This window comes from Pagrus major, chromosome 13 (assembly GCF_040436345.1).
Source record: "Pagrus major chromosome 13, Pma_NU_1.0".
Lineage (NCBI taxonomy): Eukaryota > Metazoa > Chordata > Actinopteri > Spariformes > Sparidae > Pagrus > Pagrus major.
The window spans coordinates 1,424,779-1,450,274 of NC_133227.1; the positions used below are offsets into that span (position 1 = coordinate 1,424,779).

At 40.3% G+C, this 25,496-nt stretch overlaps 2 protein-coding genes across 3 annotated transcripts; both read left to right on the plus strand.

Moving 5' to 3' along the window:
* The first annotated feature begins 6,701 nt into the window (after positions 1–6,701).
* zfpl1 (zinc finger protein-like 1) lies at positions 6,702–12,010 on the plus strand. 2 transcript variants are annotated; one of them, XM_073479326.1, is made up of 8 exons: positions 6,702–6,868; positions 9,119–9,231; positions 9,316–9,427; positions 9,648–9,841; positions 10,014–10,092; positions 10,188–10,379; positions 10,869–10,992; positions 11,118–12,010. In XM_073479326.1, the coding sequence occupies exons 2-8, from the start codon at positions 9,130–9,132 to the stop codon at positions 11,302–11,304; spliced, it is 990 nt and encodes a 329-aa protein (XP_073335427.1). In that variant the 5' UTR covers positions 6,702–6,868; positions 9,119–9,129; the 3' UTR covers positions 11,305–12,010. The 2 variants fall into 2 exon arrangements, with proteins under 2 accessions (XP_073335427.1, XP_073335428.1); XM_073479327.1 differs by having other exon boundaries at positions 6,780–6,868; positions 9,124–9,231; positions 11,118–11,386.
* A 6,919-nt stretch (positions 12,011–18,929) lies between these two features.
* Positions 18,930–25,225, plus strand: LOC141007240 (uncharacterized). Its single transcript, XM_073479589.1, has 8 exons — positions 18,930–19,075; positions 19,317–20,428; positions 20,466–20,925; positions 20,971–21,678; positions 23,064–23,225; positions 23,791–23,857; positions 24,033–24,137; positions 24,452–25,225. The coding sequence occupies exons 1-8, from the start codon at positions 18,930–18,932 to the stop codon at positions 25,223–25,225; spliced, it is 3,534 nt and encodes a 1,177-aa protein (XP_073335690.1).
* Positions 25,226–25,496: the final 271 nt, after the last annotated feature.

The window sequence follows — 25,496 nt, forward strand, 5'->3', positions numbered from 1 at the left end:
CCATGTAATGTGCGTTTTCAGGTGTGTTAGTATTGGCAGAGATTATTTCTGAAATTTTGCTGAAACGCTGGTCTGGACGGAGGTCGTTTCTGTTTCCAAAAATGCCTGTGTACATGTTGACGGAGCCTTAGTCTCGTTATAATAACCTCAATGAACTGATCATTGGTGGGCGTACCCATGTAGCGAGCATCTGTGATATCGGTGAGCTGAAGTTTGGGCACGGAGCCCAAACAATACTAAAAGATTACACCCACTCCAGCCACGGCCTGTTCACCCTGCTGCCATCTGGCAAAAGATACAGAAGTATCCGTTGCCATACCACCAGACTACAGAGCAGCTTCTTTCCTCAGGCTATGAGACTCAACACTTAACCATGAGTAGTGTAGTTTTCTGACTTGATTATCATACAATCTTGTGTTGCATAATGACAATTAAATTCATCTTGAATCTTGACCAGATGACAGCGGACAGAGATTTACTGATGATACCCTGCTGCACCATCAAAGTGTCTCACCGAACAGTTGTTATTGTGTTTTATTCACCTTCTGTTCTGTTAACAATCAATCACAGTCGGGGTGGAGCCCACTCTGTGACACCTTCCACAAGGTTTCCAACATTTCCTGGTCCATCATTAGATCTTCAGGGGAGCTTTATCTCGTACTCACCGAGGATCTCACATTGGGGAGTGTCAATTTAATTTACTGTCTCATAAAGCGGGGCCCTGTGAGATTTTAATGGTGATTGCAGGCCATCCAGAGGACCAATAACAGCTGAGTGCTGAGATGGGGAGGGTACCTTCATCCTCTGCACAGCTTCACTCCCTTTCAGAGCACTTGATCCTTGAGCTGCATACTCTCTCTGTCTTCACGGTTGAAGCTCCACTTCGTCTGATCTGGGCTGCTATTGTGATGTCCCCTTCTCTTCATTTCACAGAAAGGACAGAGGCAAAATTACATGCATTATTTCATGCAGAGCTAGCATCTTTACTTCCTCTCTGGGTAATTGAACTTCGGACCTGTGTGGTCATTATATGCACTTTATATTTGAATAAAGCCATGCTGGGGTTTCTTCCTAATTGGCTGAAGATGTGTATGGAAATGTTTTCAGTCTTAAACGGCAGGAAGGACCAATAATAAGACTGCTAGGGGGTGAATCCCAGGTGGAATATAACACATTTTAGCTGATTAATAGAAACTTTGGAGGATTCTCTGCTGGGAAAACGCGCTTCTCAGAGCAATATACTATATAGAGCAGGCATCTGTCAAAGAAATTATTCCTTAGAAAATGCTGGTGTCTTTTCTTTGTCCACAGATGTGTGTTTGTGTGTGCTTAAAGCGAGTGAGTGCGAGAGAGAGAGTCTGACAGTCACATAAAAAGCGCCCAGTACAGTTAGCCATTCATTTTTATTGTTGTAGTTATTTTATGCAGACATGCTCCATTTGTTAGCACGAGGAAATCATGTGCCCAAATACACTGTATACGCACGTTATATTCTCAACCTGAAGACGCGTATGTCACTCGTGCAGCGGCAGTGATGTTTTATGTTCTATCTCTTACTGTCCTCGCTGAGCTTGGTGACGGGGACAGTCTAAGTGCTCCAGACCTCTCAGTCTTTTATTGGGTTACAGGCTCCAAAATTAAATAGAGGCATGTGCAAAGGTTGGGAGGCCAGGGGGGAGTCAGACAGGGCCGAGGTAATGTCACTGTCTTTCTGATCCTTATTGGAAGCGACACAAACACAACCTCCCTCCCTCACACACAGACAAACACACACACACGTGCATTTCCCTGTATTGATTAGTTGGGGAAAAAAGGGTTGAGGTCAGCAGGCATACGTCTGAATTTCTTTCTCTCTGTCTCTCACACATTTATCTCTGTCTGATTCGATACTCTGCTTCCCTCAGCAGGGGGCCATGCTTCATCCATACATCTCCGACTATCCCTCCCCTCCCCGCCTGACCCGCTCTCACACTCTGTGGTTTTCTTTTTTGTCCGGCTCTTTGCCCTTCACTTGACATACATAAATCAATCAGTCAATCCAATTTCATTCAGAGCAAAGCCTGATGGATTCGCTCCTGAGCCACCGTCCTGACAAAGTAACAGTATCTGCCCTGTAATTACATTCCAAATTAGATGATGTGGTTATGACCGTGGATTTGATTTTGCTTCGTTTTCAGTTATCACACACAAAAGTACAAGAGGAACGAGAAAACACATACGGACAACTACAATCAGAATGAAATGCATTTCATAGCCCAAGCTCAATGAGAAATGGGGTAAACACGGTTTGTGCATTGGTTGAAATAAAGGGGGACAGGGGGGTCTGGTAGGGTCACTCGAATTGCCCTGGTAGCTAAGTTGTTAGAGCGTGCTCCCCATGTACAGAGGTTGTGTCCTCGCCACAGCGGCCCAGGCTTCGAATCCGACCTGTGGCCCTTTCCTGTCACTCTTATACTATCATATCAATAAGGCCAAGAAAAAGCCCCACCAAAAAATAATAATAACAGATTGGGTCAACCCTTCATATGCCGCACAGTGGTTTGGTCCACTGCCTACCAACCCAGGACCCCCATCCCCACATACATTGGTGTCCCGTTCGTGTTTGGAAAAAGTTAACTTAAACACAAGATATGTCTGACATTTGTATTTAAATCTACAACTCAATAGAACATTTACAGTTATAGGTTGAATCTTTTGCGTCAACCTGGCTGCAATAAAGGTACTTAGTCACATCTTTTACTTTAACATGCTGGTATAACCACTTATTCACCTTTCAACTATGGAGCGTTTCCTCTATATACACTTCATTCAACAGTACTTTTTGGCAGCACCGTTGGTGTCCCCTTCAGGAATTGCACATGAGAAATTTTTGTTTGTTGTCGCTCCCAACAGTGAAATGATATATCCGCCCTTGGGTTTGTGATTGTTTCAGGTTCTTGAGATGACTATGGAACAAGACTTTTAGGCTACATTTTGTTTTTATCATATTTTTCCAACAGATAAATGCAAATGTTTAAAACTCTTAACATAGTTTTCACAGCAGGACTTTATGTGGACAAAACAATGGATGTTTTTTTCATTGCTTTAACACTAAAATCCATGCGTTTTCTCATATATTTTCATTCTCTGTTTTTAAAAAATACATTCACATCAACTCAAATCTTCAGAACCTTCAAAAATGTCTTTACATCGGATAGACTGGACTACCTACAGATACGAAGCTGCTGAAAGCCTTTCAGTTTCATGACCATTGATAAAAAGAACGGTTGAGATATGAAACAAACCCAGAATGCACAGTGCATTTATGTGTTAGTGTGAAAGTGTGAATTAGTGTGAAAATCATCACCAAATGTGCAAGGCTTGTGATTAAGCTTAGATTTGTAAACATGACATGACATGATGTGTGGAGATTTATCTTCTCAAGTTGTAGAGACTATGACAAAGCTCGAGCTGTCCGGATTGAAGCGTCTCTCCCACGTGACCGACCTGATTCATCCTGGCACACTAAGTAAACTGACCAACTAAATTAAACTAGGTTGTTGACAGCGGCGTGTGGCTGGAGTTCTCACTGTCTTCTTTTGCAGCATAGCAAATGAAACAGGTCTTTTCAGCACCTCTCTGATTTAGGGCCAATCCCTTTACAGTAACATCAGGGAGCCGATTCATTAAACAAGCCACAGCTGAACTGAATCTTAACGCTTTCCCTCACAGATAGAGCTGATAGCTGATCAATAGTTGCCAGACTCAATCAATCAATGCCCCCCCCTCCCCTCCGCCCAACCCGACAACCTCTCCGGTCACTCCCGACGCAGCTGCCTCGGCTCCAGGGCTGATTTGTCCTCCAGTGTCTCTGTCATTTGTCTTTAGATTTCCCTTCCATCTGATAGCACAATGCTTTTCAAATGCCCTTTGCACACGTCCTTACCCCTTGTCAGTGATTTATACGAGTCCCTGCTCATCACCGAGGACACTACAAGTTCATGCTCATTTGCACAAAGTCATTTAGTGGCACATTCATTTTTTAAGACATTAAACAATTTACCAATGAGGGTGAAATGATGCAACATTTATCTGGAGTTGTTTAAGTATGCTGTTTTTAAAAATTGCCCATATACAGAAATGTCTTGTAACAAGCGTGTATGAGATTGGTTTGCTGCTGAAATGATACAGTCTACTCATTTGTTAAATTCAACTTTGTTAAAAGAATAAGAGCAAGTAAAATCAATTTGCAAATGTGCATTTAATTTCACTGAAAAAATTCAAGGACTTTACACTCAACGCCACATTAAACAACTTCTTATTTCATGCATGATAATATGATTGAGCTCTTCAGACCTTCTTAGATGCACAGAGCCTCCCTCTGTCCTCTCCTATGCACGTCTTGGACTGCTGCTGTTCTTTCCTTTGCTTTTTCATTTTCTCATTTGACTCTTGCCGCTTCCCTCTACAGGCAATTCCCATGTGCAGTGAACTGTGAACGAAAAAATTTGTACCCTCATTCTCAAATGTATGCATGGCCATTTACACACACAAGCATACATGCATACTGTAAAGACAAAAAGTCATTATTATACATGAACAGGCAGCATCGTCTACGCATCGATGCCATAATCATGCATTTAGAAAAATGCTTGTCATGGCTGGATTGCGAGTTATCATGGCTGCCATGTGCAAGCTGTTAGTCCTAACTTTTTAAACCAGCAACTCTGCTGAATTATTGTAACTCTGTTGATGAGGTTTTTATGAGGTCTCTTATTATCTCTTTACATCTTTCTATATTCACATGTATGTCATTCTTTGCCAGACACACTCAGTTGCTGCTCATTAAGAACACAAATGATCAGATTTGGCTGCTATCAAATGATCCCACTGATATTCTAATCAAGCGCAAGAAAAACTACAATAGACTTTTATAACATCTGTTGTTCTCCGTCTTTTACTACTTCAATTGTCTCAATGCAACAATTCAAAAGCTTACAATCACAGGCCCCTGCGATCATTGATCATCTATTTAAAAGATCTACACACACGCACGCAAACAGAAGATCTGCGATAACTGCATTTCGGGGTCTGTTCTGCTGATGAAAGGTTAATATCTTTATCAGCACAGACAGTGCCGGCTGGTGAATGATTGAACCCAGCATTCTGTGTACTTTGGGTAAAAAGCTAATACTTTATTGGCTTGATCCGTTTGTACACCATCTGCTGACAAAACATGCTCACTGCAATCTGACACAATCCTGCCAAGTACAAAAAGGCAGGCGCCCAGCAAAACAAGGAGCCTTTTTTTTCTTTCTGCTGTCTTGCATGGAGAAAAAAAAAAAGTGAATTTGTTTCAAACGCTACATGAAAAATTGATGACAGTTTCAACACTTTGATACCTCTCCTCCTCCATGCTTCAGCATTAGTACACATAGACATAGCTGCTACCTTGGACTTATACACATAATTTATTTTGTTACACACTGTGGATAAACTCGTAAAAGTATTCAAGTTTTAAAGTGACTTTATTAATCTATACTGTGCATGTGTTCAGCTTATCTCATCCTATTTAAACTGGCAATTGACACGTTTTTTTTACCGTTATGTGTCATTATGAAGTAAATGTTGATTGCACAATGTCATGGCTGTACAATAACCACACCATCTGTGTTTAGATTGGTTCCCTATAAGCCTCATTTTCACTGTGCTTTTCTGTCTACCGCCAGGCACGAAATCTCCCGGGGAAATGAGTTACAGACTAAATGAATTAATAAACTCATGTTTTGTCCTGTTGGCTGTTCGCTGTTGGCTGTTGTTCCTCCGAGGAAAACACCGCCAACAATAATACCACTTGGAATCGCCATAGGGGAAAAGTTGTCTGTTTCCACTTGTGTTCATTTTAGGGTAACATTAATAAAACATTTGCCAAAACTCTACCACAAAAATGGTTGGAATGCTAGATATACAAAGCAACATAATATAAGTTGTATGGTTTTATTATAGTTTTAATTTCTGTGCTGGATTGCAATTCTAATATAGGAATAGTAGTGAATTGTGCTTCAAGGCTAAATGTAAAGTTTGGGGTTGACGGGATGTGTTACAAAGAGTAATGATCATTTAAAGGTGTATAAATCATAAGGTAGCAAGCATCATGAAATGAGAACCTGATACAAGAAGAGAAACATGTGGTATGGTGGATAAAGAAGAATAAGTAGTCATAAATCTTTCTGTACACACAAAATGTCACACAGATTAAAGGTTGTCATTCAGTGTGAAATTGGAGCACAAAATATATGAGGGCACATTTGTCTTAATTCATGTAATTCACATGTCAGTGTGGCACAGACAGATTGGATGCTATTAAGCACCTGTGCATAAACAAAGAGCCTCCTCTGGTACAGTATGAAGCGTCACGTTCTCTCACACTGATTAAGGATATTCAATTAAAAAGAGACGAAGAAGAAAAACAAAATGGCGGCGGTTTTTGATTAAAACAGCTACTCTACATCGTATACGTAGCTTAACCGTGTACCATGTGTCTCACACAGTTTTATTTAATAGCTTTCACTTCTATACATGACTATATGTGACTTACCAAACTGAAAGAAAACGCCAATTTTGGAAATGAATCTAAAGGAGCGCCACCCCGGAACAGAAGATGGCACAATAGATCTGTTGGTTTGTTCCAAAAACACACGAAGAAGACGCAGAAGCGGAAGAGACGTGGCACATATAAACATAGAGGAAGGAACCAGCTAGCAGCAGTCAAGTTTGCCTATGACAGCTCCTGGAGCCGCCTTCCATGTGAATTTGACAAGGAAGCATAAATGACAATCGTACAACACAACCTGAAACGAACGGGACCTGATTAAAGTCTGTGTGACAGGTAACCAGGAATTATTTGTCATTTGCGTAGGAAACTTCCTCAACTCCACCAGCTAGCTAGATTAGCTCGCTAACGTTACCTCACCTGATAACTTCCAGCTAAGGTAGCAGCTAATGTTAGCTTAGATGAATGTTGGCTGTCAAAAGGTGACACCAGGGCGAGTTAGTTGGTATTGAAACATGATTTTAGAGCAGATAAACTGACGCATGAAACGCGTACGATAACTTGTGTCAAGTTCGCTGTAACGACAACGTTCAGTTACAGAAGTGTACATCACGTCATCAGATAGTATGAGCAGCACCTAGACTGAATCTACTAGCTATTAGCCTTGTTTGGGACAGTCCCACCCATTCATTGTGACATGACAGTAGGGAAACAGTAATCAAGCAGACAAGATGCCTTTAAAGAACTTTCATAATTAGTTTCACCAAGCTAGAACAAAAACCTCAGTCTTGTATTCATAATATCATAAGCATATCACCATAATAATATCATTATTTCAGGAAAAGGTAACATATACTATGTCATGAAACCAAATATTAGGATAATATGGCTAAAATGCTCTATGTAACTTTGTATGGAAATATTGCAGTAAGTCTAGGTGAGGTCAGTTCTTTGGGAAAATAAACTGAGAAACTGTAAACCTTTCAATAGCCAACAAGAAAGCCTGTGCGTGGCTAAACTAGAAAATTAAATACCTGACAAAGATATTTCATCACACAGTGATTTGCAACATTGCCAACAATGGCCAAATACAGTCAGAGATATCAGTACATATATACAGAATGCTTTGTAGAGGTGGGCCGATACCATGATGATGAAAGATACTATGGCAGATAGTGATAAAAACACTCACAATAAGTTGATTGTGCTGAGTTTTCATCATCGGGATAATCGTGAATTGAGATAATAGTGAAAATCCTCACGTTAATGATTTGAAAAACTTGTCTAGCCTGTTGACATGCAGTCCTATATAGGTCTCCTGCTTTATTTTGGATTGCCTAAGGCTGTCATCACAGCTGAAGGCATGGCTTGCACATAGTATTCCCCACAAAGACAAGATAAATTGGATGTCTGTAATAGTGTTGTCAAAAATAATTGAAATATCGATACTAAATATTAGTATTAGTAATATACTGTTTCAATATTCGTTTTCCACATTATCAATGTGGATACCAGCTTTGCTGTCTCACTCTCTCTTGTTTGTGACAGTAAGTTGACATGTCTCTTCCCACTCTTCTGACTGTGGTCAGAAGTAATTATCTTAAATGCTGTTGTGCTAAGCACACAGTACCCAAGCCTTGTTATATTTGTCTTTTGTTAAAAATCTAAAAATCTTTGCCCTCAATGTTGAATATTGAATTTTTTTTTTTTTCAAGGTATTATATCGAAGTTAGAAATCCACTCTTGTGACAACACTAGCGTGTAAATGCTATGGATTCTAAACTGAAGAACAACAGAGAGATGTGGTTACCACTGTTTAATTATCCTTTATCTGTGCTGGAGGACCTTATGATTTATAATTACTTTTTTAAGATTCTTTGATTGTTTGTTTTTTACAATAAAAAATTGTCCTAAATGTGATGAAATAAAAATATTTGTTTCCTAAGAAAATGTAAGGTTAAAGTCATTCCAGATATTTTATTGCAATTTAAAGAGTTTTCAGAATATTTTGATAATTATCAGGATAACATCGTGAATCGCAAATTTTTACATCGTCCCATGCCCTTGTTATATGTGGTGTGTCGAAGTATGTGATGATTATTTCATGGTATGTACGTATTGTCGAGTCACCCAACCCAATGCTGACATATTGGTGAGCCTTTTTATCCCCATGACCAACATGATAGATTTTCACATTATGTGTCTTTTTTTTGCCTATTTAATTATTTTCCTACACACATGGCGAATATTTAGGATTGTCTTTAATAAACTGATGTGACAGAAGAGTTAGACACGTTGTTCAACACTCTTAAGGGAGGAAGCTTGTTATACTCAGTGTTCACATGCAGAAAATTTGCCTACAGCCAGTGTGTCTGAAAAAAAGGAAAGTGATAAAGTCTTGTCAATCTTTGCCCCTATTTTGTTGCTCTAGTCTGTGTATGAGAGAACATAATGATACATAGATCCAGTGCATATTTAACGTCACATGCTTTTACTAGTAAATGAAGACACATTCTTCTTGCTTCTGCCAGGTGGATGGTCTATAATTTACAGAAACCCACATTTGTTTGTTTGTTGTCAACTCAGCGCAGGTGGCTATGGGTCTCTGCAAGTGTCCCAAGAGAAAGGTGACCAACTTATTCTGCTTCGAACATCGTGTAAATGTGTGCGAGCATTGCCTCGTCTCCAACCACAACAAGGTCAGTGGGTGAAAAAGTCACACAATTTTGTACATGACTTGAACATCACATTAAAATTCTGTATTTCCACTTTCTGCCCTTCAGTGTATCGTGCAGTCATATCTGCAATGGCTTCAGGACAGCGATTACAACCCCAACTGTACTCTGTGTAACACTCCACTGACTTCTCAAGACACTGTCAGACTGGTCTGCTATGGTAAGATTACTGAGGTTCTGTTTATTATTCACTCATTTGGAATAAATCGTCGCTTGTGTCAAACAAATCCTCTAAAGTTTAAAGGAACAGTTCAACTAAATGACTAAAAACATATTTTCCACCAGCTGTATCTGGAAATGCACAACAATCGGGATGAATGTAATTTTGTTTGCTCTCAACCCTGTTGCTGTGAATTTAAATGTTTTTTCCCCTTCCACAGATGTGTTTCACTGGTCCTGTCTTAATAACTTGGCATCTCGGCTGCCCCTCCACACGGCTCCAGCAGGATACCAATGTCCCGCCTGCCAGAGTCCACTGTTTCCCCCTTCCAACCTGGCCAGCCCAATTGCTGATGTGCTGAAAGAACAGCTGTCATCTGTTAACTGGGCAAGAGCTGGTTTGGGGCTGCCACTGGTAAGGGCCTATTATTGATAAATCCCTAATTGGTGATCTCCAGTCATGACAACCATTAGACAGCCTTCCTGAAAACAAATCACATTCAGAACTGTGCTTCTGGTTGTGTTAAAGGCTAATTATACAAATGTTTACAAATGTAATGTAACAAAATGTCATCTTTTACTGACAGATTGAAGAGCCCATTGGGGTTCTTGAGGAGACTTCAGCTACCGATGTCACTGATTATACTGACTGGTCAACATTTGATGGTGAGCAATAATGTTTACTTTTCACAACAACATGCACATATTTAAGAGAAATTTATTTAAGTGGTTTAATCATCTCTCTTTTCCTCTGTCTACAGCACAAGAACAAAGTAACGTTTACCCCAGTCAGTCTTACAACACCAGCTTTAGCCCACCAACAAACTCTGTGCCACCTCCAGCACAGGAAGACATTGGAGGTCCTCGTAAAAATGGGGATCCAAATATGCAGGAGCACGCTGTGGTCAGCTTTACTGCTGCTAATACCTGCGACACAATGACAATACACACAGGTAAAGCAATGCAGAGGCCTCTGAATCTACTGTGTCTTGCTGCGTTCTTAGGTCAGTTTTGTGCACATACTGAATATCTGACACAACTATTTTCAGGGTTCACACTGGCTGGAAGTCCTTGAAAACACTTGAATTTCAATGGTGATTTCAAGGTTTTAAAAGTGCTTGGATTTTGTATACAGTCCTTGAAACTGCTTGGAATTGTAACTGCATAAGTTTCATAATGAATTACTATCTGAATGAATAGTTTCCTTTTTAGATAAAGAAATAAAATATGTCAGATAGAGCGTAAATTATTAACTTATTTGAATCACTGAGTCTTAGGTGGCAGCCCTACGAATGGCAGACATGTACAGGATACCTAGTCAAATTAAAAATGCTTTTTTCTTATGTTATAAAGTGCTGGAAATAGTTGAAAAGTGATTGAATTTTTTTTAAAGATTGCCTAATTAATTAAGATTAACACAATTATTTTTTGTTATTCTTCAGCATCGTCACCAAGGAAGATCTACGACACTCGGGACATCAGTCACAGCTCTGTCACACAGATTGACTTTGACGATGACAAGTACCGCAGACGACCAACGTTGAGCTGGTTTGCTCAAATTCTCAAGTTAGTATCATGATCCACTGTGGAACTGGGGCTCTCTTTTATTATTTTGTCATGAGGCATAAATCACTATACAAATGCTCATTGTGATCTCTCTTCTTAACCCTTTTTCTTTTCTTTTTTTTCAGAAATCGCACAGGTGGAAAGCGGACATCTTTCTCCTGGAAGCAGCGTGTCTTCATGCTTCTTCTGGTCGGAGTTCTGGGATTCTTTACGTTGATAATCATCATGGCTAAACTTGGACGTGCCTCCGCTGGCTCGGATCCAAATTTAGATCCTCTTCTTAACCCCCACATCCGTGTGGGGAAAAACTGAGGACAAGCATTGATTCCTTCTTTTCCCCCTGTGTTACACAATATAAGGCTGTGTAGATGGAGCTGAAATGGGACTGTCCACCGCAGGGTTAGCCCAGCAGAGGGAGCTGTTTACCCAACTTGAATGGAAAAGAGAAAGAGACGCTCCACCTCTTTAGAATGGAGGTAATCTCTGGCCAGGGCCCTCCACAGACACTAAAATTCTCACAACATTCAGGAGTAACCTACAAACTCCAAGGGTGACCAATGCCCAGTGAATATAGAGGAAGGTTTCTGTTATTGTTGCTTTGACAAGCTAATGATGGAGAGAGGTAGTATTTATATTTACGATTCCAGCTAACATTTGTCAGTGATCTTTGGAAGTTGATTTTTTTTTTTTTTTAAGTTCAGTAGAAACTAAACAAACACTGTCGATGTTGAACATCTTTTGCTGTCAGAGAAGTCAGAATGTATATAATTTGGCAACGAAACCTTCAGTATCGTCTTTCTAAACTGACTCCACTTGCTGATTTGATTTGAGTGGCCTTTAGAGATGAGGTGGCCAGAACTAGAATCAAATATAGTCCACACATAATTAATACATAACTATTTATGGGTGTCTGCATTACTTCTGAAATTGAGTGCATTGCTTTTAGATTTGCCATACATACTGTATGTACATTTTCTTGATGTTTTTTGACTGTCCATTAAACAGGAATACTAAAGAATTTCAGTATTATGTTTTTAAATGTCTATCATGACCATTATCATTTATGAACATTAAAAGTGACTTTCTGAAATGTCATGCACCTTCAATGAGAATAAATATTATGTTGTAAACATTAGTCAACTATATATTACTATTGCACATTTGAGTGCAGGTGCTCAAACAAAAATGTTGTTATTCTATTGCCCTGTTTGCATGAAGCAGCTGTTGGCTGTAAGCAGCATATTGATGCTACAGACCATTGTTAATAAGATCTTACACAAAACTTGCAGTGACAACATTTATGAATGTGACAACATTTATGAATAACTGCCTATAAGACGAGAACTGGAGGGGTGACAGCAAGTAACCACTCACTGAAAGGATAGTTTCACCCATAAATGAAAATTCAGTCATTATCCACTCACCCTCATGCAGATGAGAAGTCTGGGGAAGTTTCATAATCCACAAAACATTTCTGGATCTTCACAGCATTGGCAGCGTTCTCCTAAACAACTGAAGTAGATGGGGACTTGTTTTAAAATGTAAAAAATAACAGAAAAAAACAAAATGGCTCCATACAGCTCTTCTGGCATAATCCAAGTCTCTGGAAGCCCTGAGATCCCAAATTGATTTGAAAAGATGTTATTTACACCCTTGACCCGCTATTGAGCTTGTGTGCACGCTAACACTTTTAGCATAGCCCCTACACTGAAGATTTTGGCTATAAAAAGGGTGTAAATCAATCATCAAATCAATTTGGGAGTTGATTTTACATCGTGTGTGGGGGTGAGGAGATAATGACTACATATTCATTTTTGGGTGAACATATCCTTAAACTCTCTTTTTCATGATCTAACTGTGACGAGACACTACGTACATGTCTGTCTAGTTTATTCTGACCACCACTGAATAACTACAGTGTTGTCGTAAATACAAGCTCAGATACAGTCACAAGGTGTTTATACAGCATGTGACTCATTGCTGTGACATAGATCTCTGAATAACGTGAATAACAGGTTTCATAATGACTCATTTGTTGTTAAGTTCTTGGTAGATTAGTGAAAGGTCAGCCCCACCTGCACTTCAAAATCCATCAACATGTTATGACAGTACTTTTAACTGCTTGGATTGCCAACATAATGAAAAGACGAATGGGTGAAATACATTATTTGGACAGATATGGAACTTAATTGAATATTTTGTGCACTATGTCCTTATCCCAGGTGAGTCTTACTCAAAGGGTGAGGAATGGACTCTAAATCAAGAAAACTTGGATATTAGACAAACTGAGCATGAAATACTTTTTCATCAGACTGCGAGAAAAAGGCAGACTATTCTCTTAGATAAAACCCGATGAATGGATTCACTGTGATGCTCAGCCATGACACAATCCTACAAATATCTTGAACACTACTCCCCCTGGTGGTGCTTCTAGCTCCCCACTAATGTCCTGTAAAAAGTAAGTGAGCTCAGTGAAAAGACCATCAGGTTTTTGGACAAGCAGACATTGATTGACATTCATTTCATCGTTTGTCTACATGAACTCACGCTGGCTGTATATTCTTATGTACAACAATTAGTTCAAAAGTTGGGGCTTAAAATTATGACATTTTACTAGTTATTCACTAATTCTTCATCTTACATTGTCGCATTCATTCTATTAGAAATATGAACCATCTTGTTAGTAAAACAAGATTTCTTGTGAATGAGCCCATTTTCTCTAGTGCTTTATGTTTTCTGCCTTCTGTGACTCATAGACAATTGGTTGTAAGTTGTATTAACAACTTAAAATATAATTAATTCAACTCATTTAATGCCTCAATTTGAATTCAAATTCCTATGCTGCTGACTGTATGATCATCTAAGCACTGGTGGACTGTTCAGAAAAAGGCAGCAAAAGTGCCCTCTTGGATGCCTATTTGGTAGATAACACATGATAAGTTGCCCTCTAGGATTCCCATTCAGTGGACAAAACATGCTGAAGTGCCCTCTCGTCACTACAAATATAACTTTATAACTTTCTGCTTACTGGTGCCCCCCTAAATACATATGGTGCCATTTTTACTTTTTTCACCCCTGCCCCTCAAACATCCTGGGTCCACCACTGCATCTAAGACTCCATGAGTGACCCAAAGAGATGCACAGGATGGTTCACATCTGACGTAACAATCCAACCTCCTGAAAGTCAAATTGTGATAGGGCGATATTCCTTCTCCTGAAACAGAGTAGTTGTCTTGAACAATTATGTAGATGTCATGTGAAAGCTATAGTTACATGTGAAAAACAACGACGTCAGTACATCATCGTGGAGCGTAGTGTTCGTTAACGGGTTCATGATGAGGTCAAATATGATGCAGCCTCACTTCGTCACATGCTGTCCTTGGGAAATCTAGTAATAACGCCCTTATAGTGTATAAAACACGGTTATAAACACTAACTATTGCATTACATGTTAGCATGTGAGTGTTCTCCTCCTCTGACTTTCCATTAGGTTTGCCAACCTGTCACAGCAGTGGGGGTTTGCCATTGATTGTCAGTGGATCTGAGCCATATTACATTGATTCGGGGAAAGCTGCCGACGGCAATAAAGATACACGCTGCAAAATTACAACGAGGACGACAGATCCGGCGCTTGTATGCACCGCAAAGTTGTGCTCTGTGTTGTCAGATATATTTCCTGACATTTGAAAATGGTTTGAGTCGTGAGGGGTTTAATATAACATCATGATGTCTTGGGATGTGTAATTGCCTCTGTCACTCTATTGGAGTTCAATGCATTTCTCAGTAAGTCTGAGTTATTAGAGTGCCCATCGCACTGACATAATAGGGACATCCTGGTCAATAGCTTCACACTTTGTAGTTAACATGGATACTGTAAGCAGCACTGGTTTTCTGTCTCTGCCCTGCTCTCATGTTGACAGTCGTAGTTAGAAAATTGTCCTTTTGATCTGTTGACATTTAGGGTGATTTCTTTTGTGCCTTTTAAACCCGTACAAACTGTTCATACTCTAAACCTTAACAGATCAATTTTGACCTGGCCTCAGAATCCTCTCATAACAAGTGTCTATACCAAATTTTGAATGCAATATGCATGAAAAAATATCTTCTATCACGTAATGTCTTATTTTACCTGAGACATAAAAACATAACAGCATAACATAATGATTTAACTATATTTTATTGAAACTGAAAAAATGGCAATAACATTCTACAGCTGCAGGGTTTATAAGATAACCATTACAACCATCAATTACTTAAATAAAGAAGAAGAAGCAGAAGAAGAAGAAGTTTCTTTTCCAAATGTATTGAGAAAATTTGATTTATTCATTAATTCGCTCGCTCCACCTGTTGATATTTTTCAAGATGGACCCAAATTGTATCCTGGGAACAATATTTCCCGATTTGGTTCGATGGATTTCGTTATCTTTCATCTTTTCAAACACTTGTTTTCAAGCACTCATTGCCTTTAGACCATCGAGGTGTTCTACGATCCTTAAATCTTTTGAGATCTTCAACAAAACAGTTGTATCGGCCACTTTGCTACCACCATTTTTTTGTTCTTCCGCAAAGCCACATCACCTAATGTTACCCCCATGTAAGGCAAACAAATGCAACAGAATGTATTTTTTAATTCCAAAAAGAGAGAAACTGTCAGATTGAGACTTTACATGGTTATAATGGGCTAAAATGTTCCCATTAAACGGATTATCAAATGTTTAAACCACCCCCTTGATCTGATTGAAAATTCATTCAGAATTGGCCATACTGGATCAGGTCCTTCTATGAGGTAGTTATATTAGGCATTTTTAGAGTGATCGAGCCATTACTCTGAATGTTAGTGGTATAAGGGTCCATGTAAACGCAGCTACTGGGGTCGCAGCTCAGATACATTTATAGTCTTAACACCCCCCTAGCCCCTCATTTGATCTATGTTGGTTAGCTGTGAATTGATGGGTTTGAAATAGTTTAATTTGAGGTTATTTTGTGACATTGCAGGTGTTTGCGCTTGCAGGTGCAGATTGTGCAACAAGCGCCCTATGACGTCTGTGCGTCATTATGTGCACCATATGATAATGCCTCTGCTGTTTTTTTCTTTTACTGTTTCAAGATTCCCCCCTTGACACTTTAAAGACCAACAGGTGCCTGGCTCGGTGGGAACCTGGGCGAAATGTGGTGGGAACACAGGCAGTTCTCATGACAGTGTCAAGATCCCCCTTGAAATATACACCAATCAGGCATAACATTATGAACACCAGCCTAATATTGTGAAGGTTCCCTTTGTGAAGCCAAAACAGCTCTGACCTGTCAAGACATGGACTTAAGACCTCTGAGGGTGTCCTGTGGTGTCTGGCACCAGGGCATTTTATAGTGGATCCTCTGGGTCCTGTATGTTGGGGGGTGGGGCCTCCATGGAGCAGACCTGCTCCAGCACGTCTTATAGATGCTCGATCAGATTGGGATCTGGAGAATTTGGAGGCCCGGTCAACACCTCGGGCCCTTTATTGTGTTCCTCGAGCTGTTCCCGAGCAGTGTTTGCGGTGTGTCAGGGCACATTGTCCTGCTGGGGGGCCACTGCCATCAGATAGTGTTGTTGTGATGAGGAGGTGTACTTGGTCCACAACAGTGTTTGGATGGGTGGTGTGTGTCAAGTGGCATTCACATGAATGCCAACACCCAAAGTTTCCCAGCAGAACATTGCATTGTGATGAGATGATCAATGTTCACCTGTCAGTGGTTTTAATGTTGTGGCTGATCGGTGTATAGCTATGGACGGCACATGCAGTTTCACAGTTTCAAGATTCCCTAAAACTACAATTTTCCTTGATTTGACCTACTCTGATGGAACTCAAATCCATTTTAACAGCCTCAATTATACCGCCTTTAACTTCCCCTTTAAGTACACATTTTTAAAATATTAAAATGATGCACTTCGAATCACTTAGGGAAAAGTCATCACATTTCAGGCTAAAAGCACTTATGTTGTTTTTACTGCTATCAAATGTCAAAATGGGTCAAGTATGTTATGGCTCATTTCATAGTTCTTAGCTCTGCCTTTAGACAGGATTGTTTTCACCTAACAAAGCAAGCACAACTATATTCAGACTACTGAGACAATACTTGAATACGTGAATATTTTAAAAAACTTATACATGAAGATAGTGGGTGACATCTGACACCCACCCACTACCATGCCTGAAGTTAAACAGACTCACTTCAGTAGCAGAGAGACTTCTGACATTCCTTTCTCTGCTGTTACTACTTTTGCACTGAAGGGACCCCTGTACAAGTTGAGGAATGAATGCTGGAAGCCAGTGTTTCTTTGGCCAGCACAGTGACTCAGATCCTAGACATTATGATATCCATCTACAGTGCCATTATGTGCTCAGGGCATGTCCAAATAAAAATATATCTGAGATGTTCTGAGATAATCGGAAAACCAATCTGTGTTGTTACATTAATGTTTGGCAGTTTGAGTAGTTTATTAAAGGTGCAATATGTAAGAATCTCAGTTGCAAACATTCAAAAATTAACAAAAATGATCAATAGAATGTGAAGAAATAACAGTTTCGTCATTATGTCGCATTGTGTTGCAGAGATATCTACTTGAGTTAGCTTGCTAACCAGCTATCCCCAGCCTGTCCCGGTCCAAAGCTTCAGTTCTCCGAGCTCCCAGTAGGGACCGCTAGCTGCACAGCTAATTGAGCCAATTGAGCTAACTCGCTAACGGCAGCTACAGTTAGCAGCAGTTAGCGGTTGCTCAGGTGATATGCTGTTTGTTTTGAGGATACATTATACAGGTGGCCAATCTTTACATATTGCACATTTAAACAAAATCCTAAAATATTCCTGAATGGAATTTTTGATATTTGGGATAGTTTTTATATTTTTGTGGCCTTTTTTTTCTTCAAGGTTTTATATATACGTCCACTTTGCTCTTTTATACTTGTGATTTTATATATTATTAATATGGAAGGTGCTGCACAGCAAATTTCATTGTACAACTGTGCGCATTTAATATAAATGTACAGTATAGTGATCAGCTGTTTTGTTGTGCTTGATGTTACTCTGCCTGACACAGAACAGTATACAATAGAGTGTTAATAAAGGTCAAAGTAGCTGCATGCAACAACTGGGCCCCCTGTTATTGAAGGGCACAGGATATTGATGTGTGACTGGGTTTCACATGTGCTCCCACTTCAATTAGAAGGCACATCAGAGAGAGAGAGAGAGTCATTGTGTTTCAATGAACACCACTGCCTGCTTCATTCCTGTGGCTTCTGTCAGAAGGTAAGTACAGATGTTGGCTCTTTGGTAGATTACAGACAAATATCCGAATGAACTTCTCTGAATTAACATTAACTTGGATTAGAAACCTATAACTTGTGTTATTATCAAATGTTTCATAGCTTTGCTTTTTATTTTACAAAGATTCATTTTGCACAAACAGGTTTGCAAGTTTCAGGACTATTTTTTAAAATTTGCCTTTTCACTGCATGTAGCGCTGCTTTTAATTATGTTTATAATATTTTTATTCACACTTTTGTTTTACAGTTCATATACATAGAATTGATCATCAATCATGTTTTTTTAACATGTTACTGCAGGCCAGTATAGTTTGATGAGGTATTAAATCTGTGATGTCTAATCAAAGTGTTTTTCCTTATTAGCAATGAAAGTATGAATTAAAAGTGCTACAATGTTTTTGTTTTAAAGGAAATTTTGTTAACTTTTGTTAAGATAAAAAATAACAATAAATTAATAGCAAAGACAGATTGAACTATGTGTAATTATGTCTAAAGAAGAAAAATGTTTCCCCAGGAATCAATACCGTGCCAGTTTCTGAGGACAACTCTCAGCTGCAGCACCAGTTGATGGAGAAATATTTCAGACCTGTACACCCTCAGGACAGCAGAGGCGTCAAAAGTCGAAAGTCTGAAATGTGTGACCATAAAGAAAAAGACCACAAGCGTGGAAAGACTGCTAACTCAAAAACTCAAGAAATGAAGCACCATCACCAAAACCAGGGCCATCATCGTCACCGTAACCAGCAAAGCATACATCAGTCAGATGATGATAGCCATGAGTAAGTTTGGAAAAGCCTGTGATCATGTATGGAAGCTGTGCATAATTTGAAAATAGTCCAAGATATTTAAACTTTCTGTATGTATCTTGCTTTAATTTTTAGTGCCTCGAGTTATAGAATTTTGATTAGTACATTTGCTTTGCTATTACAGAAAAAAAAAAGTATCATTATCATTAGCTATCATCAGCCTTGGAGAGGGAACCAGTGTGTTATTAACGCCCGTGTTTTCTTTTTAAAATAGCGCCCAATCAACAGCAGATGACAGCATTTTCAGTGATCATCACCTCGAACATCGACATGAGTATGATGATGTCAAGACTCATCATTCTCACTCTCACCATCACCATCCCAAGCAAAATCATCACCATCATTCTCTTTCAGAAATGCCCTTAAGTTCCTCAAGTGGTTCTTCATCCTCCTCTTCTTCTTCTCCTTCTTCTTCTTCTTCTTCTTCTTCATCCTCTTCATCCTCTTCATCAACATCCTCCTCCTCATCCTCTTCCTCATCCTCTTCCTTTTCTTCTTCCGCTTCCACATCTACCTCTAGCCTGTCCTCTGAGTCTAGCAGTGAGTATTTATATCCACTTAAGAAGTCCCAGCATTCACAGTCCTGCACTGACATTTCCAGGAAACAGAAGTACTTTGAAGGAGACGACACAGCCCCTTTGATAGATAAAAGCGGTTATCTAAATAGGCTCCCTGCTAAACAGCAACGAGAGAAGGGCAAGTCCTCTCACAGTGGCACTTCTCATGGCACCCTGAAGAACACGCGGAGGAGTGCAAGAGGCTCAGGAAATGATGGAAATGTCCGCAAAGCCAAATCCATGGAGGCTCTCACTAGACCCAAAGACAAAGAATGGCATGGAGGTGAGAATGAAAAGGAACCAGAGAGGAGAAAAGGCGAGGCTGTGAAGAGTTTAATGAAGGAAAAAATGAAGTTCTCTGCCTTCCTTAATGAGATCACTCGGCAGGTGCTCAGCCCGAATAGGCTCACCACTCTTGGGGTTACTGATGCTCAAAGACCCAGCAGTCCAGGGCAGGCCTCTGTTAGATCCCATAAGGTTAGCAGCAGCATTGAGAAACTCCGACAGCAGAGAAGTCGACCTGCCAGTGCAGATTCAACAAGCTCCAGCAAGTACTCCCATACCAGCAAGCACTCTTCTGGAGTTTCTCACTCGAAATCTTTCCACCATCATCATAGTCATCGTTCTGCAGACTCAGCCCATCACATGCATCGAAAGCCCAAAAGCTGCGGTGATATTAGCTGTTTGACAAGACGTCACTCATGGTCTCAAACTCATCGGAAACGCTCTCGTTCACCTTCTTACAAGCACCACCACCAACCTCACCAAGGTGACCATCACGGTTCTGGTCACCATCATCGCCACAGACGCCACCACAGTCCAGTTTCTCATCATGGAGATCACCATAGTCCCTCTCATCACCATAGAGACCACAGCGACACATCTCATCACCATCGCTATGCAGACCACCATCATAGAGACCACTACAGCCCAGCTCACCACCACGGCCATGGAGACCACCATGGTCAGGCTCATCACCATGGAGGACATCATAGCAACGCTTATCACCATCCCCATGGACACCATCATGGTCATGCTCATCACCATGGAGATCACCATAATGCAACTCATCATCACCATCATGAACACCACGACAGTCCAGGCCATCATCATCACCATGTGCGCCATAATCCAGGCCACCATCATCATCATCATGAAGACCACAACAGTGAATCTCGTCATCACCAGCATGGAGACCACCACAGTCCAGGCCATCATCATCACCATGAAGACCACCATAGTTTGGGCCATCAGCATCACCATGAAGTAGACCACAGTCCAGACCATCAGCATCAACATGAAGACCACCAGAGTCCAGGCCATCATCATCACCATGAAGACCACCATAGTCCAGGCCATCATCATCATCACCACGAAGACCACCACAATCCAGGCCATCATCACCATGAAGACCACCACAGCGAATCTCATCATCACCAGCATGGAGACCACCACAGTCCAGGCCATCAGCATCGCCATGAAGACCACCACAGTCCAGGCCATCATCATCATCACCATGAAGACCACCACAGTGAATCTCATCATCACCAGCATGGAGACCACCACAGTCCAGGCCATCAGCATCACCATGAGGACCACCAAAGTGAATCTCATCACCATCAACATGGAGACCACCACAGTCCAGACCATCATCACCGCAAAGACCACCACAGTCCAGGTGATCATCACCATGAAGACCACAACAGTCCAGGCCATCATCACCACGAAGACCACCACAGTCCGGGCCATCATCGGCACCACGAAGACCAAGACAGTGAATCTCATCATCGTCAGCATGGTGAACACCACGGTCCAGGCCATCATCATCACCATCAAGACCCCCACAGTGAAACTCATCACCATCAACATGGAGACCACCACAGTCAAGGCCATCATCATCAACATGAAGACCACCACAGTCCAGGCCATCATCACCACCAGAACAATTACAGTAGTACATGTCATCACAAAGGACATCACTCATCACATGACCGTGATGACCACAGCACTCATTCAAAGGTGCATACTGCTGTCAGTCCACATTCACGCAGGAAGCTGGAGTCTCTTTCCAGCAAGGCGGATTCACCCAGGAATATTGGCAGCACCTCCAGCCAGGAAGAGGAACAGACAAGCTTCAGTGGCCCAACATTACATAAAGTATGACATTTCTCTTGGGGTTAACACCATACTCATTCATGACATCCCCTATTACTGTACATCCATAAAGTAATTATTGGCAGGTCAATAGTTGCCTGCGTTATACATGGTTGATTAACTGGTTATGTAATGATGTTCCACTAATTTGCCTGCCTATTGATTTGGGCACCAGTGCTGGCATTAGATTAGTTATTGAAGAACAATAGATTACTGACCTTGCACATATTAATGGTGATCAAATTGACATTCCAAATTGTTGTCCTTCGTTCTTCTTTCATCTTTTATCTCCCTTTTTGGTAACACTTTATATTTAAGTCCAAGTCTACTAGCCCTTAAAAGTCCTCATGAGATCCTTAACTTATTAACATTGATAAGACAATGTAGTGTAAACAATAGGCTTCGTGAACATTTATTGTTAGAACATTTATAAGAAACTTGTTAACAGTTATAGACTGCTTAAGAACATTTATGAAAACCTTATGAGTTTCTTATAATTGTTTATACCAGCATTACAAACGCATATGAGTTAATCAACTTTATGCCATTGTTAAACCTTTACTAAACTTTCTTATTGCTTTATTAAAAGTAATACATCATATTAACCCTAACAAAGCACCGTTCTCGCTTTAGATACGATAGCTACAAAAAGCAATTGCAACTGTATAACTGCTATTAAATGCATAGTAAAGTATGTAGGCTTTTATTGACATACTTTAGCAGTCTATTAACTATTAAGTTTTGTATAAGTGCTTATACATGTCTTACAATCTAACAATAAACATGTTTGTGATTCTGTTGTTAAGTTTATATCGTCTGATTAATGTTAATAAGAATCTTACAAGGGTCTTATTACCTATTAACTTACATTTATACATGACATTAATATAAATGATTACCCTTTTTAAACTTTATTCTTTTGGCATCATAAATATTATTTCTGAATGTCATTTGTCTTGTTAAAAATAATTTTGTTCTCTTTCATGTAGGAAAAGAAGCATGAGCTTGGTAAAATCATGTGAGTGTCATATCATTTTTTCGGTTTTGATTAATGGTAAAAGTCAAAATCCAAGTGAACATAGCCATGATTGTTCGTAGATTAATTGGTTACACAATTATTTTGGAGGTGAATATCATAGAAAATCCTGAATTTGACAGCATATGTGCTTTTGAATAAATTCATGAAATGCTCATGTAGCCTTCTCTGTCTCACTCAATTTTCTTTATCTTGTGTACATCTATTCGAACAGGATCCTACAGGAGCAGAATGTAGGACTGCATCAGAGTTTGCTGAAGACAGCAGTGAGGATGGAGTGTTTAGGAGAGGAGTTCATGAGCGGCCAAAAGCTTTTGGAGGCAGAGCTTCAGAGGACACGGATGGAACTGAGCAGCCTCACAGAGAGGTTTAAAAGGTAAAGACAGCATAAAAACATCTTGTTTAACCTCTTCCAGTACATAATACACACATCAATTAAATCCTCTTGATCAGAAAATGTTAGGATACTAATGAACGTGTCCTTGTGTTTGAGAGTGTGCTCAGATCATATTTGCAGAAAGGTATAACAGTAAATTATGCTATGCTATATGCAATGAATATGCTCAAAGGTTGTGGGCCAAACACTTGACTCCGAAAATGAGGCTGTCATGAAAAATGACACTAAATTCCCATTTATGTTTAAGTTCAGGGTTTCACACGATGCACCTAAGCTGCAGACTCAATTTATGTATTATCAGTTAACCTGTTAAACATAAAGTTTGACCCCAGCAATGTTTTGTAATGTGCAGTTAGTCAGAATATGTAACACAATGGTTGTGGACTTGGAATCAAGTGAACAATTTCAGAGATGTGAACAAGGCTCAATCAAGTTTTAGACCTAACATGATAGTTAGTTGTACTAAACCTCATGCAGTGTGGGATATTTCATGTATACTGCAATGCACTGTACTATTATAACTTCTCTCTGTGCTTTATTCTAGACTACATGACAACTGCTCCTCCACACAACAGACTAACAGTCTTCTAGAGCAAAAGCTTCATTCAGTGGTGAGATTGGAAGCTTTTCTATGTTTCTTGTTTTCGAGTCTTGAATATGACATAAAAATGCTATAAAAACAAGTTATGGGACATGTAGGAGCAGTAAAACTCTTGGGAGGGGATACCTTATCTCACTTACTGAAGGTTAATCTGTTGTAACTGTGCCTCCTCTACTTTCTGTCAGACTCAGAGTATGGAGGGAGAACGTGAGAGGCTGAACCAGCGTATCTCAGCGTTGACCGAGAAGCTCGCTGATGCAAAATTCGCCAACAGTGTGGAAGCGTTCAGTGTAAGAGCTTTTCCTCCCTTTTAAGCCCTAGGCAGAGGCTTCCCAAACATTTTCGTAGGTAGGGGAGGAGAGCCAGAAAAGGGTGCTGCCACAATGAATGAATTGTATTCCTTATGATTTCTGTTAGCCACTATGGGTAAGTAAAGACAGACCAAGAAGTACAACTGAAAGATTGATAAGCCTCTGTGAGACTGTGTGGTGCACCTACAGTATTCAGCTTTATTAGGATTTTTTTATTCTTACAATACCTCTTCTTCATTTTTGAACCATTTGAATCAATAAACTAATCAGTTTGTAACCTCTACTTACTGTAGGTCACATCACTGCTACACAAAACCGATCTACATTTTCAGTCAGATGATGGCATTAATCAGGTGGTTCTCCCCATTGCTCCCCCTCCGGCTCAGTTCATGGACAACCACAACTATGGAAAGGCCAAAGCAGGTGGGCAAGACCAATCTCTAGGCTCAGTTCCAGAGGAGGAGGAATCTGACTGGTCTGAGATGGGAGAAGAGACCCCACAATTCATACTGACAGGATCAAACAGAGGGCAAGCATGGAGAAACCGGGTGGGAGACATGGACAAAGACAGCGAGTCAGGGGGTGATGAAATTTTCAGACCACACTCTCCACGCCCGCTGCAGATACCTCATCTCCAGTTCACCATCCACAATGAGAATCTGTCTGATGGCATGACAGGTGACGGTCCAACCCTTGGCTCTGCCATCCTTATCCGGTCAGCTAGCCTGGAGGAAATCCCTTTGACACGCCATCACATGCAGAAAGAGCTAAGAGGCACGGAGGCCATGATGGACCTCCACCACCGAGGGGACGAAGCCATCGATGATTTAGATAATGAGATCATTCATCACTGGAGAGCAAGCGAAGACAGGGACACAGCTATAGAAAGCAGGATGTCTGAGGTAGAAGGCAGCTTCGCCAGTCTGCAGACAGCCGAGCGGATTCTCAACCATTTCATATGTGAACAGCAGCCTGGTGAAGGAAAAGGGCATAGCAGGGCTGAGATGCATGGCTGGATGGGAGGGCTCCCAGACGAGGTGTTGCAAGGAGAGCGAACAAAGCTCTGACAGAAGTGCACTGTTCACTGTGTCTGAAATCATAATTTACTTTGATCTTAATGAACTTGGAAAAGTTCAACGATGCTCTGTTTCAGTGGCTCAGTGGTTCAGCCTCTCTAATTAACATGAGGTTTGAGGAGAGCTGACCTTTGAATTCAAACTGTAAGACTTGATTGGATTTACTTTGATTTCCTGTCTCCAATTAACATTTTTCGTTTCAGAAAGCATACTTGGCTCCCTCATTTGTTCCGTGATAAAAAATCTAGTCTCAAATAAATAG

Coding starts and splice junctions, on each gene's coding strand:
- zfpl1 (XM_073479326.1), top strand. CDS start 9,130: ATGGGTCTCTGCAAGTGTCCCAAGAGAAAGGTGACCAACTTATTCTGC. Junction 10,093..10,187: donor TGACTGGTCAACATTTGATG/GTGAGCAATAAT, acceptor CTCTGTCTACAG/CACAAGAACAAAGTAACGTT. Junction 10,993..11,117: donor TGGTTTGCTCAAATTCTCAA/GTTAGTATCATG, acceptor CTTTTTTTTCAG/AAATCGCACAGGTGGAAAGC.
- LOC141007240 (XM_073479589.1), top strand. CDS start 18,930: ATGTGTGACCATAAAGAAAAAGACCACAAGCGTGGAAAGACTGCTAAC. Junction 20,926..20,970: donor GCCATCAGCATCACCATGAA/GTAGACCACAGT, acceptor GAAGACCACCAG/AGTCCAGGCCATCATCATCA. Junction 24,138..24,451: donor ACAGTGTGGAAGCGTTCAGT/GTAAGAGCTTTT, acceptor TACTTACTGTAG/GTCACATCACTGCTACACAA.